Source organism: Pholis gunnellus, assembly GCF_910591455.1.
Source record: "Pholis gunnellus genome assembly, chromosome: 5".
In the NCBI taxonomy this organism is placed as follows: domain Eukaryota; kingdom Metazoa; phylum Chordata; class Actinopteri; order Perciformes; family Pholidae; genus Pholis; species Pholis gunnellus.
The window spans coordinates 327,501-343,975 of record NC_136531.1 but is presented as its reverse complement, the minus strand read 5'-3'; the positions used below and the strand labels follow the sequence as shown (position 1 = coordinate 343,975).

Below are 16,475 nucleotides of genomic sequence, written 5' to 3'. Positions count from 1 at the left end.
AGAAACAAGCTGTAGCTTTAATAACAATCGACACGTCTGATATTAGGCCTTCAACCCGAGACGTGTATTTAACGTGTACTTTAAGAAATCACAACACGACATTTTGATTCTCCAGCCAACAGTGAGATATTATACTATGACTTTTATAACATACAGAGAAGAAGTTTGACTTTTATCAATAAAAACTACGAAATAACGACTTTCAAACATTTGAGTGAAATCAAAACAACTTTATTTACAAAAACAAATCTGTCTTACAGTTGTTTTCACCTCAACAGTGAAATTAAGAAATATACTAAAACTAACGAGAAATAAAAAAAACAAATACAGGAAGTAAAAGGGGCGGGGCTTCTGAAAAGACATCCATGTTTAGATCAGATCGGCCACTGCGGAGAAGAAACAAAACACACGTTAGCGTAACAACGGGGGTTAACGGGTATTAATTATTCGGCTATCGATTCATAAAACACACGGCTCGCCGTGATTGGTCGTACCGTTCATGGGCATCTCGTCGATCTGGGTGGAGTAATACTGCTCGATGTCACGCAGGATCCGGATGTCGTCGTTCTTTACGAAGTTGATGGCCACGCCCTTACGACCGTAACGACCAGACCGACCAATCCTGAAGGAGGTCAGACATGTTAGCACAATGGGATTAGGCCCCGCCCCCAACGCCCAAGCCCCGCCCATCACAGTGATGGATGTAGAGCTCTCTGTGGGACTACTTTCTGCTCAGTGATACGTACCTGTGGATGTACAGCTCTCTGTTGTTGGGCAGGTCGTAGTTGATGATCAGAGAAACTTGAGGAACGTCTAAACCTCGAGCCCAGACGTCCGTAGAGATCAATACACGACTGAAACAGATCAATGAATCAATGAATATCAATACACTCCTGGGTCCTGGTCTAGGCTGGGTCCTGGTCTTAGTCCTGGTCTTACCTGGCTCCTGATCTGAACTCCTTCATGATGGACTCCCTCTCTTTCTGAGGCATGTCTCCGTGCATCGAGGACACCGTGAAGTTGGCCTCTCTCATCTTCTCCGTGAGCCAGTCCACCTGAAACACACACACGGACAGATGAAGACTCCACCTCCCAGAAGGCTTTGCTGCAGTGGCGTGAGCTGCGGCGACAGACCTTCCTCTTGGTGTTACAGAAGATGACGGCCTGAGTGATGGTCAGCGTGTCGTAGAGATCGCACAGAGTGTCGAACTTCCACTCTTCTCTCTCCACGGCAACGAAGAACTGTTTGATGCCCTCCAGAGTCAGCTCGTCACTACGGAGACACAGTAGAAATATACATTATACACACACACACACATATATATATATATATTCATGCTGTAGTTCACAGTGGCTCCTGACTCACCGTTTCACCAGGATGCGGATCGGGTCGGTCATGAACTTGTTGGTCATCTCCAGGATCTCGTGAGGCAGCGTAGCGCTGATCAGAACCACCTGAGTGGCCGGAGGAAGGTAGCGGTACACGTCGTAGATCTGCTCCTTAAAGCCTGAACACAGGGCCAACGGTACCCACGACATCACCATCATGACATCATCATGACATCATCATGACAGCTTCACATCATGCTCAGTCTCACCTTTGTTCAGCATCTCATCAGCTTCATCCAGAACCAGCATCTTGATGGCTCTGGTCCTCAGACTCCTGCGACGAATCATATCTGTAGAAAACAAACAAACCTCAGCTTCCTATCGGGCTGACCAATCAGAGACTGACCAATCAGAGACCAGGGATCTAGCTACAGACTAAGGCTGGACAGGGACCAGACAGAGGCCACAGACTTAAGAAAGTCTTTTTTTTTATCCATGTGAAGTTGTAAACATTCCAGTTTATGGCAGTGGATTTGAAAGACTAAGCCGTTCAGTTAAACCGTCCTAGACCAGCAGGTCTCGGTGCGAGACTCACCAAACACCCGTCCAGGTGTCCCCGACACCACGTGTTGACCGTAGTCTAGCTTCCTGATGTCCTCGCCCACGTTGGTCCCTCCGATGCAGGCGTGACACTGGACGTTCATGTAGTCTCCCAGAGCCAGCAGCACCTGAACACAACACCGCAGAGAGAGAGAGAGCCAATCAGAAACCAGGGACAGCACGGTGCTCACAGATGATTGGCTGGGTGTGACCGTGTGGGCGGGGCTACCTTCTGAATCTGCCCGGCCAGCTCTCTTGTCGGAGCGAGGATCAGAGCCTGGGTCTCCCTCACCTGCAGCGTCAAACATAAACATTAATATATACAGAATCCTCAGGATGGACCCAAAGACAAACGTGAACCTGAACCCTGACCTGGATGTCCAGACACTGCAGCACAGACACACAGAAGGTGGCTGTCTTTCCTGTTCCAGACTGAGACCTGAACAGAGACCAACCGTTAGAGAACACCTCAACACCATTGTTAATCACTGAGGGGTCCCTACAGACCCCCACAAGTCCCTACAGGTCCAGGTCTTACTGGGCGATGACGTCCCGGCCCTTGATGATCTGTTTGATGGCTCTCTGCTGGATCGCTGAAGGCTTCTCGAAACCTGAAACACACAAAACATGAAACCTCTGGTCACAACATCTGCACTCAGAGACCAGCAGAGGGACCTGGTTCACATGAGACCACTAAACATACTAACTCTAATAAACCAGGACTTCCGGTTTGGGACGTAAACTTAGCATGAAAGCTAATGCTAACCAAAGCTAACAGTTTAATTATAAAATCCCTGAAAACAGTCTGAAGTAAACACTACACAGCTGGAGCTTCGATAAACTAAGAGGATACTATAAGTATAATTAACTTATATTACGTTTAATTAAGACTCTTTAGCAACATCACGGAGATAAATAATAGCTTTAGCATCCTGAGCTAACCCTCTCCTCCTGGAGGCCCGAGTGGATCCCCGGCCTACCGTAAGCGTAGATGCCGCGGAGCAGGTCCTCCCGGAGGCCCATGGTGTCGAAGGTGGGGGTGACGTCCACCTCTTCGCTGGTCTCGAACTCCACCTTGGTCATGTCCTCGTCCCGCATGATCCTCTTCCTGGCCTGTACTCCGGTAGCGGCCATCTTTACGATGGGATATCTGTATTATTCCGTTAAAACGCGTTCTCCGCTGAAGACGCACTGCTAACTGCTAATACACGGGGAAGAAAAGACCGCGGCACGTGTCGCGCTGATGACGTAAGAGCGTACGCGACGCGGTCTTTACTTCCTGTTTCAGGGAAAACAGTTCGAGGGAGAACACCGCCACCTAGAGGTCAGGAGTGTCTCTGCACCTGGAGGTTTTATTTAAATGGTACAGTTATCTAGTATTACTTTATTTAGAGTAATCTAGTATTCTTATATTCAGAGTATTCAGAGTATTCTTTTATTTGGAGTAATCTAGTATTCTGTATTTCAGAATATTCTAGTATTCTTATATTCAGAATACTACCATCATATTTTAGACCTGCTCACCAGACTCAGTGTATAAAATACTTTATTTTATTTGTATTATTGATCGATAGATTTCTTCAACTGATGACATCACAGCTGTATGAATAAATAAACATGAGGTCAGACAGCTGAGGAGTGAACTAAGGTCCTGCAGGTCTGACGAGGTCCTGCAGGTCTGACGAGGTCCTGACGAGGTCCTGCAGGTCTGACGAGGTCCTGCAAGTCTGACGAGGTCCATGTTAAACCTGCTCACATTGAATCCTGAACCTGGTGCAGCAGGAAGCTGAAGTCAACATGCTGTGAAGCTTTTTGACTGAACTTCCTGTTTTATGATGACATCATACTGTGACAGAAAGAACAGGTAGATGATGTCATCGTGAACACAGGTGAGTGTTTCCACGATGACATCATCACTAAATAACAGCTGAATATTTGAGAAGAGTTTGAATGTTTGTTCTTCTCAAAATACTCTCTGACACTTTATTGTGGAAATCTCAGATGTCTCCGTCACTTCCTGTGTGAAGCGTCCAATGAACAGGAAACAGGAAGAGAGACGGTCACGTGACAGTCAGTCGTCCTTTGATTGGTGGACGTCCAGACGGACGAGCTGCAACTCCGTCAGGTTACTGCTGCTCTGCTGACTGATCACCATCTGGACAAAGTACACAAGACAAGTACATGACAAAGTACACGTATCTATCTAAAGTATCTGTATCAGTAGTATCTCTACTCTTCACATTGACAAACTGTTTCACAGTGAGACCAACAACAAGTCAAAGAGCAGCGTCAACACATGGCAGGATGACATCATCACATCAGATATGACACAACACATGACATCATACGGAGCATCAACAAAGCAGCACGGTGGTCATACGAAGTATTAGTACTCAGTGAGGTCGTACCGGGTGAAGCTGGACTGCAGAGACGGGGATCTGAGCGGTAACCGGAGGAAGGGAGGTGAAGAAGACCTGAGGAAGAGAACCTGAAAGACATGAATCAGGTTCATAGTTAGGACTGGTTCAGGTTCATAGTTAGGACTGGCTCAGGTTTATAGTTAGGGCTGGTTCAGGTTTATAGTTAGGACTGGTTCAGGTTTATAGTTAGGGCTGGTTCAGGTTTATAGTTAGGACTGGCTCAGGTTTATAGTTAGGGCTGGCTCAGGTTTATAGTTAGGACTGGTTCAGGTTTATAGTTAAGACTGGTTCAGGTTTATAGTTAGGACTGGTTCAGGTTTATAGTTAGGACTGGTTCAGGTTTATAGTTAGGGCTGGCTCAGGTTTATAGTTAGGGCTGGTTCAGGTTTATAGTTAGGGCTGGCTCAGGTTTATAGTTAGGACTGGCTCAGGTTTATAGTTAGGACTGGTTCAGGTTTATAGTTAGGACTGGCTCAGGTTTATACTACTATAATTGAATAATAACAGTAATGGTACCTGGGTCATGTGACTGGCTTGTCGGGGGGAAAGTGTTGAGGACGGTGAGTCCGCCGTCACTCAGCGATGATGTCGGTGTCGCGTACATCACTGTGTGACCGCCAGGGTACATCATGTGACCTGCCACTGATGAAGAGGACGAAGAGGACGACATCACGGGGGCAGGAAGACTGGCTGCAGAGAAACAGAGACCTTCAAAATAAAGGTATATTACCATTTCAAATTAAAACCACCTTCCAACGTGAGCTCAGTGCGGGACACAAGCAGAGGCTGCTGCTGTGGAGGAGGCGGGGCCTATGGTCTTACCTGTGGAGGAGGCGGGGCCTATGGTCTTACCTATGGAGGAGGCGGGGCCTATGGTCTTACCTGTGGAGGAGGCGGGGCCTATGGTCTTACCTGTGGAGGAGGCGGGGCCAATGGTCTTACCTGTGGAGGAGGCGGGGCCAATGGTCTTACCTGTGGAGGAGGCGGGGCCTATGGTCTTACCTATGGAGGAGGCGGGGCCTATGGTCTTACCTATGGAGGAGGCGGGGCCAATGGTCTTACCTGTGGAGGAGGCGGGGCCTATGGTCTTACCTATGGAGGAGGCGGGGCCAATGGTCTTACCTGTGGAGGAGGCGGGGCCAATGGTCTTACCTGTGGAGGAGGCGGGGCCTATGGTCTTACCTGTGGAGGAGGCGGGGCCAATGGTCTTACCTATGGAGGAGGCGGGGCCAATGGTCTTACCTATGGAGTGGATGTCTGAGCTGCTCTGATTGATGGAGGTCTGAACCTGGATGCTCAGAGGCTGGCCCTGCAGCTGGCTGAGGGGGATGGTGTGTGTGCCGGGGGGCAGCGAGGCACCTGTGGACAGGTGGGGGGGGGGGCAGAGACAGGTTAGAGCTGCTGGGAGGTCTGAGACTAGTGAGAATGTCACAGAAGAAGCAGGTGACAGGAAGCTCCGCCCACACCTACCTGACATCAAGGTGAAGCCTCCAGGTAGCATGACCCCGGCCGACGTCTTCAGCACCGTCCCGTTGGAGGAGGAGGGGGGGGGCTGCCAGAAGGGGGCGCCGGTCTGCACCTGCATGGACACGGTGGACGAGGAGGACGAAGAGGACGTGAACGCTGGTTTGATCATATCCTACAGGAAGAGACAGACAGGAGGGGGCGGGGCTGAGCACACACCTGGAAACACCTGAGACTCAGCAGCCAATCAGCATCAACCGCTGTGATCAAACTCTCTAATTGCATTGAATTGGACGGGAAACTCCAACAGAACCCGCAGTCTGGCACGTTCTACCGGAACCTTCTAAAGCAGTGTGGCTCTTCAGCCCCTCTGCTGTCTGTCCCGAGTCTACGTCCACACGAACACGCTTAACAGACAAGAACCATCTCCGTCCACACGGCGTTTCACCGTCGGTTCAGAAGTCATCTCCGTCCAGACCGACGCCTGAACACGGACGTCACGTGACTCTTCACGAACAGTGGCCGTGACGGTGCAGATGTAAACAGGAAGTAGATTGGTTGTTTCGTTAAAAAGAAATACGACAGAGTGATGACGTAGTGTTTAATCATGACTTAAGATCTTCTCTGTGAACTCAAACAGACACGTTTACTGGAAAGTTGTAGAAGTTGTATTTGTCAGACTTGGCTGCAGCGCTGCAGGTCTTTATCTCTCATCACATTGACTTTAATATCAACACGTACACAGAAAGGGGACTAGATTATGATCCATACATGAGGTGAAGTCTCTGTCTGCTGGAGAGCATTCCATGTGTTGTTCCTTTATAGTTTATGTGTTCAGAAATAATAAGAATAAACATGAATAAGGAAAGTCTCCGTTTTGTGTCGCTAACGTGACTTCAGACTGTCCGTCGGTCTGATTCCTCCGCTGGACACGCTGCTCACTGACCCACTAACAGCTGCTTCCTCCGTAGTGAAGCAGACTGTAACCAGCTGTTCATGTTGAATTGACCTGCTAGTGATCTGATCTTCAGGGAAAGGGTCACGTGATGGGGGCGTGGCCAATCAGGGCCCCCCCGGTCACCTGGTACGTTCTAATGGAACCTTCTAAAGGAGATATCACATCATCACCGTCTACTAAAGGAACCTTACCTTGACGGCCTCGGGGCCCCCCTCGGCCTCGGTCACCTGGTACGTGAGGTCAGTCTCCTCGAAGCCCGTGGCGCTCATCCTCTGGTCGGACGTCGGGTCGGAGCGCGGAGGAGAGTCTGGAGAGTTGAGGCAGGTCTGGATCAGAGCCTTACCCGTCTCTGAGGTGATCATCGGCTGCAGCTTCCTGGTGGCGAAGGTGTACACGTGACCCGTCTCACTGGCGACCAGCAGCAACACCTGCGTACCGGTGAGCGTGGACAGCTCGTACGCCTTCTTCATGATGCCGGTCTTCCTCTTGCTGAACGTCGTGTAGCGCCTCAGTTTGTTGTCTATGAACTCCATCTTGATCTTCACTCGTCCTCGGGTTTTCTTGCCGGGTTTGGCTCCCGGCGCCCCGGGGCTGAGCCCGCCGTGACCGGAGGAGGTGGACTGGTGTCCGAGCTCCCGCTCGCTCCTCTCCCGCTTCACGCCTCTCCTGTCCACGCACGTGTCCTCGTCATCCCCGGAGTCAGAGTCCTGGTCGGAGCCGCTGTACAACACCTCGGTAACGTCTTCCAACTGGTCTCTGTCGGATCCTGTGTCGGTGTTCAGTACCAGTCCGGCCGTGTTGAGCTCGGTTCCGGTTCTAGTTCCCATCCCCCCCCCCCCCCCGCCTCCCGGTGGACCGAAGCTGGTGAACTAAACTAACGGTGTAAGGGTAACTTGGATAAAGGGGGCATTGAAGGAGACGACTCAGAGGATGCTTTTTCCAGCATTTATTTGCTGCAGAAGACAATACAGCACACGCATATATTAACTTATATATATATATATATGTATCTAGAACATATATATCTATTAAGTGTATATAAACCCTTAATATATTTGAATATGTTCCTTTATATCTATAACCCTCTGCACTTCCGCTCCCTTTCAACAACACAAAACACCGCTGTGAGGCGAAAACGGGATTACGGAAGCTCAGGAGGTTTCAGAAGAGGTGAAACGTCATTTCCGCCGGATACATTAATAAATAAATAAATAAAATAACGCTAAATAAAAATAACTCATTAAGATAAAAATTCACACATAACTCAACAGGGTCGTTAAATTACAAAAACAAATTTCAAATATTACAAATCGGAAATAATAAATAATAAAGTGTTTAACTCCGTTACATTGCGGATGAGCTGCACGGCTAGCTAAGCTAAGCTAACTAGGTTAGCATCAGTTAGCGCTCACTGTCCATCAAACTTACGTGAAATCACCGAAGAGATCCGGCCGAACAGCGGAGGGACACCGGAGGAAGCCGCGGGGGAATATTTCAGAGTAAAACGTGATCCGGTTTCACTGGAATCGGTGCTCAAAGTTACAAAGTAGTGTTTTTACTACAGTGATTAGTGAGGGCCGGACCTCTGACACACGAGCAGCGCCTGCTGATATCCCTCCGCTGTGGAATGTAGTTCTCCATACAGTACGCACTATATTCTCTCTCCTGCTCTAAAAAAAAGTATCACACAGGTTACGTCATCAGAAACGTCATCAGAACGTCCCCTGAACGTTTTAATCATGACGTGTTATAGAAGAGCTGTGACGTTCCGGAGGTAGTGCGCAGTGATACCAAAAAGGCAACACGTTCATAAGGACACGCAGGGGAACTACTTTCCGTCCAAATAAAGAAGCACGTTTCCTGTTACGTCGCTGCCGCTCCTTATATGGTCAAAGAACTACAGACTGAGACAAACTACAAACACAATGTAAAGAATCTTTATTGAACTACAACATTTACAAACAACAAGGCAGGTTGTGATGTCACATGTTATATATATAGATAGATATATCTGTATCTATATAAATATAATATAATAGAACATGTGTATGTATTGAGAGGCCTCTATGGACCTTGTTATAGCTGTGGTGACGTCTCTGTTACATGTTGATGCCTCAGGACCAAGTTCAGCAGATGAGACTGAGGACGACTACGGAGAAGATGTTCACTCTGCCTGATATGGCTGACAGAGTTCTCCATGTGTGTCCTGGTGTTCTCGTGTTTCCTTGCCTCCTCCTCCCTCACTCCCTAACTGTCCATGTGTGTCCCAGTGTTCTCGTGTTTCCTTGCCTCCTCCTCCCTCACTCCCTAACTGTCCATGTGTGTCCTAGTGTTCTCGTGTTTCCTTGCCTCCTCCTCCCTCACTCCCTAACTGTCCATGTGTGTCCTAGTGTTCTCGTGTTTCCTTGCCTCCTCCTCCCTCACTCCCTAACTGTCCATGTGTGACCTAGTGTTCTCGTGTTTCCTTGCCTCCTCCTCCTACTTGTACTTCATTGTGGTACTTGAATCAGACAGTGTTGATGACATCACAGATTAATCAGCCAATCAGAGAGCTGTTGTGTTTCCACCGCTCTGACCTCAGACCTCAGACCTGGTCCCTCCTCTGGTCTGGATCCGGTCCACCTGCTGCTAAGCTCTGGTCTATATTTACCTGAGATTATCAGAGAGACTTCCTGTTGTTGCTCACAGAGCTGCTCGGCCTCTCAGCAGCAACATGTCCTTCAGCTCTGCAGACGGAGGCTCCGCCCACTGGAGGAACAACAGCCTGCTGCAGGGGGGGGGGCGGGACCCCCCTCTGTCTGACCAGGGAGAGACCATCATAGGGGTGTACCTGCTGCTGCTGGGTCTGTATATACACACATACATATACATACACACGTGTGTGTGTATGTGTGTGTAGGTGTGTGTGTGTGTAGGTGTATGTGTGTGTAGGTGTGTGTGTGTGTAGGTGTGTGTGTGTATGTGTGAGTGAGAGTGTGTGTGTGTCCTCACCGTGTGTCTCTGTGGTGTCTTCAGGTTGGTTGTCCTGGTTTGGAAACACCATCGTCCTCTTCGTTCTCTACAGACAGAGAAACACTCTGCAGCCCACAGACTACCTGACCTTTAACCTCGCCATCTCCGACGCCAGCATCTCCGTGTTCGGATACTCCAGAGGCATCATCGAGATCTTCAATGTCTTCCAGGGCAGCGACTACCTCATCTCCTCCATCTGGACCTGCCAGGTACCAGATACCTGAGACTCAACTAAGACTCACCTCAGACTCACCTGAGACTCAATTAAGACTCACCTGAGACTCACCTGAGACTCACCTCAGTCTCACCTGAGACTCACCTCAGACTCACCTGAGACTCACCTGAGACTCACCTCAGACTCACCTGAGACTCACCTGAGACTCACCTGAGACTCACCTGAGACTCAATTAAGACTCACCTGAGACTCACCTCAGACTCACCTGAGACTCACCTGAGACTCACCTCAGACTCACCTGAGACTCACCTCAGACTCACCTGAGACTCACCTCAGACTCACCTGAGACTCACCTCAGACTCACCTCAGACTCACCTGAGACTCACCTCAGACTCACCTGAGACTCACGTCAGACTCACCCATCCTGTGTTCTCCTCCAGGTGGACGGTTTCTTCACGCTGGTGTTTGGTCTGAGCAGCATCAACACACTGACGGTGATCAGCATCACTCGCTACATCAAAGGCTGTCACCCCAACAGAGGTTCAGAGTCCAGCTTTGATCTTAGTTTTAAGTTTGTTAAAGCCGGAAGAAGATTGTCTTTGTGAACCAGAGAATGTGTGTTTGTTGCGTTACAGCGCGTCACATCAACAGGACCAGCGTGTCCGTCAGTCTGCTGCTCATCTGGATCACAGCTGGATTCTGGTCTGGAGCGCCGCTGCTCGGCTGGGGGAGCTACAAAGGTACAAAGATCCTGATCCAACTCAACCCTCTTACCTCTGACCTCTGACCTCTGACCCCCTGACCCCTCTGTGCCCCCCCGACAGATCGTGGGTATGGAACCTGTGAGATCGACTGGGCCAAGGCCAACTACTCCAGCGCCTACAGGTCCTACATCATCTCTATCTTCATCTTCTGCTTCTTCGTCCCGGTGCTCGTCATGCTCTTCTGCTACGTGTCCATTATCAACACGGTGAAGAGGGGCAACGCTCTGTCAGCGGAGGGAGATCTGAGCGACCGCCAGAGGAGGATCGAGAGGGACGTCACCATCGTGAGTCCTTATGAGTCTGAGTCTCATGAGTCTGAGTCCTCATGAGTCTGAGACGTCACTATGTTGAGTCCTCATGAGTCTGAGTCCTCATGAGTCTGAGTCCTTGTGATTCTGAATCCTTGTGAGTCTGAGCTTCATGAGTCTGAGTCCTTGTGAGTCTGAGTCCTCGTGAGTCCGAGTCTTCATAAGTCTGAGTCCTCGTGAGTCTGAGTCTCATGAGTCTGAGTCCTCATGAGTCTGAGTCCTTGTGAGTCTGAGTCCTCGTAAGTCAGAGTCTTCATAAGTCTGAGTCCTCGTAAGTCAGAGTCTTCATGAGTCCGAGTCTTCATGAGTCCGAGTCTTCATGAGTCCGAGTCCTCATGAGTCTGAGTCTTGACATTGATGATGTTTCCCACACATGAGGCTAACAGTCACAGATCACTGATCAGCATTGATGTATTGGATATAATTTAGGCTAAGCTACACGCTACGAAACCCAGACTCTGGACTTCTGGTCCCTGACACGGATCTTTGTTATTTGTTCCTCCAGGTTTCCATAGTGATCTGCACGGCCTTCATCCTGGCGTGGTCTCCGTACGCCGTGGTGTCCATGTGGTCCGCCTGGGGGTTCCACGTGCCCAACCTCACCAGCATCTTCACCCGCCTCTTCGCCAAGTCCGCCAGTTTCTACAACCCTCTCATCTACTTCGGACTCAGCTCCAAGTTCCGTAAAGACGTGGCCGTCCTGCTGCCCTGCACCCGGGACGCCAGAGACGACGTCAAGCTGAAGCGGTTCAAGCCCAAGGCCGACGCCCACGGGCGCCTCCGAGTCCCCCTGAACCGGACGGAGAAGAAGTACTCGCCCGGGTACCTGCCTCACCCGATGACCCACGGACCAGACCGCAGACCAGACCGCGGCGTAAGGAGCCCGCCCTGCACGCCGCCGCCCGTCAACAAGGAAGTGTTTCACATCGACATGCCCCGCCCCTCTGAGACCGGCCCCGAGTTTGAATGTGACAGACTCTGATGGAGGCGTGTTTATATGAATATATACGTATATGTGTATATATATATATGTATGACTCTGTTGACAGATTAGATTGATTGTTTAACTGATTGAAGACTGAAAGTCTGATCGTTAGACTTGTTGAATTGAGGTGTAACCACGTGAACATGTTTGTATTTAAGATGAATAATAATAAATCGGTGACACCGGGTCGGATTCTGGTGAAACCAGATGAAATCATGCAGGTTCACCAGAAACTCCTTCAGCTCAGACTCCAGCAGAGACCGGTCCACCGTGGACAGACCCAGATCCTCCATCAGAGACCGGTCCACCGTGGACAGAACCAGATCCTCCAGCAGAGACCGGTCCACCGTGGACAGACCCAGATCCTCCATCAGAGACCGGTCCACCGTGGACAGAACCAGATCCTCCAGCAGAGACCGGTCCACCGTGGACAGAACCAGATCCTCCAGCAGAGACCGGTCCACCGTGGACAGACCCAGATCCTCCAGCAGAGACCGGTCCACCGTGGACAGAACCAGATCCTCCAGCAGAGACCGGTCCACCGTGGACAGACCCCTCCTCTTCCTCTTCCTCCTCCTCCTCCTCTTCCTCTTCCTCTTCCTCCTTCATATAATGACGTAATAATGATATGACGTAATGTTGGTGTTAGCATGTTAGCCTCCATCAGAAAGACTTCGTCCCCTTTCACAATAAGAGCTTCCTCTCACGCTGAGCTCACCACGTGGATCGATCCGTTCGTCACGAACCGGCCCGAAGTTGTCCGACAGGAGCCGAGCCGCTCCGAGGACCGAGGCGTCAGAAGGAGCGTCAGATCGTCCTCCTCAGCATCCAGACCCGGTCCAGAGGACCCGAGGAAGAGGACGAACCGGATCCCGGAGCGGAGCCGCCTCAGCGGTGAGTCCCGTCCGTCGATCGATGAGTTATATCAGCTGTTTATCGATCGGAGACCTGTCACTCAATCCGGTCCCGGCGATGACGTCACCAGCGGCCAGACCCTAAACGGACGCGGATCGATTGATCAGCTGAACAGGCCACACACACACACACACACACACACACACACACACACACACACACACACACACACACACACACACACACACACACACCGCTCCATCACAGGTGCTGAAATGACTGCATGACTAATGCAACAGTGTTGTGTGTGTGTGTGTGTGTGTGTGTGTGTGTGTGTCACTGTTTTATCTTATTTTATTTTATCATTTTATCATTTTTATCTCAGTATTTACTACGTTATCATCTTATTTTTTTATTTTATTTTTCTTCTTATAGTTCCTAATTATTTGATCTCATTACTTTTGTATTATTATTATACTTTATTATTCGTCTTTTATTTTATTTAATATTCTTCTCCGACTTTGTTTCTCACGTCAGTGAAGAAGAAAGTCTGTTTTGTGACGTCACACATCACACAGACCCACGTGTAATATTATTATATTATTATTATATTATTATAATTAATATTATTATATTAATATTATTATATTATTATTATTATATTATTATTATTAATATTATTATATTATTATTATTATATCATTATTATTATTATTATATTATTATCATAGAATAATAATAATTAGTTTAATATTAATTATGAACACATTATCAGTATCATTATACAATAATAATGTATTCATAATAATAATAACAACCTGGTTTCCTTTCATCAGCTGAGGACCAAACTCATCATGTGATCACAGTAATCTGATTACACGTGTCTCCTAGCAACAGTAACCACGTCCTGTGGGTAGCTCTGTGTGATGGGTTACCATGGCGATGCCTCCAGTAGTACAATATAATACAGCAGTATAGTACATTATAGTACATTATAGTACATTATAGTCATTTAGCAAATGACACCAGAAGTCATGAGTTCATCTCCTTTAAACATCTCAGAGCAGAAACCAGAGCAGACGTACAGAAACACACTAGCATGAACACAACCAGTGCTGAGAGGAAGGCTCAGGGTAGAGCTTCATGAAGAGGTGAGTCTTCAGCCTGATGGAAGATGGGCAGCGACTCTGCTGTCCTGACGTCAGTGGGGAGTTCATTCCACCATCGTGGGGCCAGGACAGAGAACAGAGACCGGGTCCATCGGCCGCAGGGACCTCTGAGTGACGGGGAACCGATCGCCCCGAGGCAGCAGAGCCAAGTGGTCGGGGGGGTGTAGGGCTAGACCATGGCCTGGAGACAGGAAGGAGCTGTTCCTTTCACTGCCCTGTAGGCTAGCACCAGAGTCTGAACCTGTAGGCTAGCACCAGAGTCTGAACCTGTAGGCTAGCACCAGAGTCTGAACCTGTAGACTAGCACCAGAGTCTGAACCTGTAGACTAGCACCAGAGTCTGAACCTGTAGACTAGCACCAGAGTCTGAACCTGTAGGCTATCACCAGAGTCTGAACCTGTAGGCTAGCACCAGAGTCTGAACCTGGATGAGAGCTCTTACAGGGAGCCAGTGTAGAGCACGGTGAAGGGAGGTTGTGGGAGAACTTGGGGCGATTGAACACCAGACGAGCTGCAGCTTTCTGGACGAGCTCCAGAGGTCTGATGGCCGACGCCGGAGCTCCAGCAAGTAGAGAGTTGCAGTAGACCAGGAGGGAGATGACCAGAGCCTGGATGAGGACCTGCTCCGTCTCCTCAGTGAGGAAGAGGAGAATCCTCCTGATGTTGTAGAGCAGGAATCTGCAGGAGGTGTAACCGATGAGATGTTTGCTGAGAACATATAGTATACTATATACTATAGACTATATAATATACATACTAGTATGTAGGCCATGCCTCAGGCACCACCTCTGACAGTAGACTTGGAGCCCTCAACAATCAAAAGGTCTGCAGTGACTGAGCTGTTCGGAGAACTGTTCATGACCCAGGAGGACCCAAGCACCAAGTCTGTAGCCAAAATGGCTGAGGAGGAGGTGAACTGGTTCAGGGCAGCAGACTGCATTCCCCTGAATGCTGGTCCACTGAAATAGTGAAGAACCCATGAGCACTTCCACCCTCATGTTGCCGTGCTGGCACGCCGTTACTTGGCTGTGCCTGGAACCTCTGTCCCTAGCGAGAGGCTATTTTCCACCGCAGGTGATATCGTCACTTCAAGCAGATCTGTGCTGACTACAGAAAATGTGGACGTTCTCATCGTTCTGAAAAAAAACTTAAACATTGAGTAGTACAAAATGTTTCACCAGCCTCTAGAGCCCTGTTCCCCGTCTGGTCCCCAGCTTCTAGAGCCCTGTTCCCCGTCTGGTCCCCAGCTTCTAGAGCCCTGTTCCCCGTCCGGTCCCCAGCCTCTAGAGCCCTGTTCCCCGTCTGGTCCCCAGCTTCTAGAGCCCTGTTCCCCGTCCGGTCCCCAGCCTCTAGAGCCCTGTTCCCCGTCTGGTCCCCAGCTTCTAGAGCCCTGTTCCCCGTCCGGTCCCCAGCTTCTAGAGCCCTGTTCCCCGTCCGGTCCCCAGCCTCTAGAGCCCTGTTCCCCGTCCGGTCCCCAGCCTCTAGAGCCCTGTTCCCCGTCCGGTCCCCAGCCTCTAGAGCCCTGTTCCCCGTCCGGTCCCCAGCCTCTAGAGCCCTGTTCCCCGTCCGGTCCCCAGCCTCTAGAGCCCTGTTCCCCGTCCGGTCCCCAGCTTCTAGAGCCCTGTTCCCCGTCCGGTCCCCAGCTTCTAGAGCCCTGTTCCCCGTCCGGTCCCCAGCTTCTAGAGCCCTGTTCCCCGTCCGGTCCCCAGCCTCTAGAGCCCTGTTCCCCGTCCGGTCCCCAGCCTCTAGAGCCCTGTTCCCCGTCCGGTCCCCAGCCTCTAGAGCCCTGTTCCCCGTCCGGTCCCCAGCCTCTAGAGCCCTGTTCCCCGTCCGGTCCCCAGCCTCTAGAGCCCTGTTCCCCGTCCGGTCCCCAGCCTCTAGAGCCCTGTTCCCCGTCCGGTCCCCAGCCTCTAGAGCCCTGTTCCCCGTCTGGTCCCATGAGGGCCACACCCTCCTCACTCTACCTGTCAGTCACAACTCCCCTCACCTGTTCTACCCACTTTATAAACCCCGGCCTCTCAGTCACTCTCTGCCAGATCATCTTCATGTCTGTGACCCCTCTGTGTGTCTCCAGGTGGACCATGCCGTTGGTGAAGCGGATCATAGAGCCCCGGTATCTGTGCCGCGGTGCTCTGCCTGACGGAGTCGTCAGTGAGCTGGAGTGCGTCACCAACAGCACTTTAGCTGCTGTCATCAAACAGCTGGGAGGACTCAGTGAGTGGTGGTTACTAATGTAACTCTGCCGCTATGAGTGTCCCTGTGGGTAGTAACCTGAGCTCTGTGATCTGCAGGCCGCCATGCTGAGGACATCTTCACGGAGCTGTTCACTGAGGCCAACACCTTCTACCTGAGGATGAACGGCCTGCAGGAGAGAGTGGACCTGCTGGCTGTGAAGGTCACACAGCTGGACTCCACGGTGGAGGAAGGTGAATGATGA

General features: G+C 50.3%; 4 protein-coding genes across 5 annotated transcripts in view; 2 read left to right on the top strand and 2 right to left on the bottom strand.

Annotated features, from left to right (window-relative positions):
• Window positions 1-215: 215 nt before the first annotated feature.
• Window positions 216-3,158, bottom strand: eif4a3 (eukaryotic translation initiation factor 4A3). The gene is made up of 12 exons (XM_079160122.1): window positions 2,910-3,158; window positions 2,468-2,540; window positions 2,302-2,368; window positions 2,159-2,221; window positions 1,925-2,057; window positions 1,599-1,679; window positions 1,367-1,508; window positions 1,135-1,273; window positions 940-1,055; window positions 747-854; window positions 495-622; window positions 216-386 (listed from the first exon to the last, which is right to left on the bottom strand). The coding sequence occupies exons 1-12, from the start codon at window positions 3,061-3,063 to the stop codon at window positions 370-372; spliced, it is 1,221 nt and encodes a 406-aa protein (XP_079016248.1). The 5' UTR covers window positions 3,064-3,158; the 3' UTR covers window positions 216-369.
• A 294-nt stretch (window positions 3,159-3,452) lies between these two features.
• LOC306696486 (serum response factor-like) lies at window positions 3,453-8,353 on the bottom strand. 2 transcript variants are annotated; one of them, XM_079160116.1, is made up of 7 exons: window positions 8,200-8,353; window positions 6,963-7,724; window positions 5,820-5,988; window positions 5,592-5,708; window positions 4,866-5,039; window positions 4,338-4,417; window positions 3,453-4,084 (listed from the first exon to the last, which is right to left on the bottom strand). In XM_079160116.1, exons 2-7 carry the CDS (start codon window positions 7,596-7,598, stop codon window positions 4,001-4,003), a joined length of 1,260 nt encoding a protein of 419 aa, XP_079016242.1. In that variant the 5' UTR covers window positions 7,599-7,724; window positions 8,200-8,353; the 3' UTR covers window positions 3,453-4,000. The 2 variants fall into 2 exon arrangements, with proteins under 2 accessions (XP_079016242.1, XP_079016241.1); XM_079160115.1 differs by lacking the exons at window positions 3,453-4,084; window positions 4,338-4,417 and having other exon boundaries at window positions 4,994-5,708.
• A 1,131-nt stretch (window positions 8,354-9,484) lies between these two features.
• LOC306696492 (opsin-5-like) lies at window positions 9,485-12,012 on the top strand (the record flags this gene model as incomplete). The annotated part of the gene is made up of 6 exons (XM_079160124.1): window positions 9,485-9,614; window positions 9,787-9,992; window positions 10,399-10,498; window positions 10,594-10,698; window positions 10,783-11,006; window positions 11,536-12,012. 6 exons carry the CDS (start codon window positions 9,485-9,487, stop codon window positions 12,010-12,012), a joined length of 1,242 nt encoding a protein of 413 aa, XP_079016250.1.
• Window positions 12,013-16,119: 4,107 nt separating this feature from the next.
• LOC306696487 (actin-binding protein WASF3-like) overlaps window positions 16,120-16,475 on the top strand; it is a gene marked incomplete at its 5' end in the record, with an annotated part of 8,362 nt that continues 8,006 nt past the window's right edge. Inside the window, 2 exon segments of the mRNA XM_079160117.1 lie at window positions 16,120-16,252; window positions 16,330-16,464. Of these exon segments, the coding sequence (XP_079016243.1) occupies window positions 16,120-16,252; window positions 16,330-16,464 (268 nt within the window).

Excerpts from the sequence above, each read along its gene's own strand:
- LOC306696486 (XM_079160115.1), bottom strand. The coding sequence starts at position 7,598 with ATGGGAACTAGAACCGGAACCGAGCTCAACACGGCCGGACTGGTACTG. Across the intron at positions 5,989-6,962 it reads GGGGCCCCGAGGCCGTCAAG|GATATGATCAAACCAGCGTT; the intron begins GTAAGGTTCCTT and ends CTCTTCCTGTAG. Across the intron at positions 5,709-5,819 it reads AGGCTTCACCTTGATGTCAG|GTGCCTCGCTGCCCCCCGGC; the intron begins GTAGGTGTGGGC and ends ACCTGTCCACAG.
- eif4a3 (XM_079160122.1), bottom strand. The coding sequence starts at position 3,063 with ATGGCCGCTACCGGAGTACAGGCCAGGAAGAGGATCATGCGGGACGAG. Across the intron at positions 1,680-1,924 it reads GACACCTGGACGGGTGTTTG|ATATGATTCGTCGCAGGAGT; the intron begins GTGAGTCTCGCA and ends TGTTTTCTACAG. Across the intron at positions 623-746 it reads AGAGAGCTGTACATCCACAG|GATTGGTCGGTCTGGTCGTT; the intron begins GTACGTATCACT and ends GACCTCCTTCAG.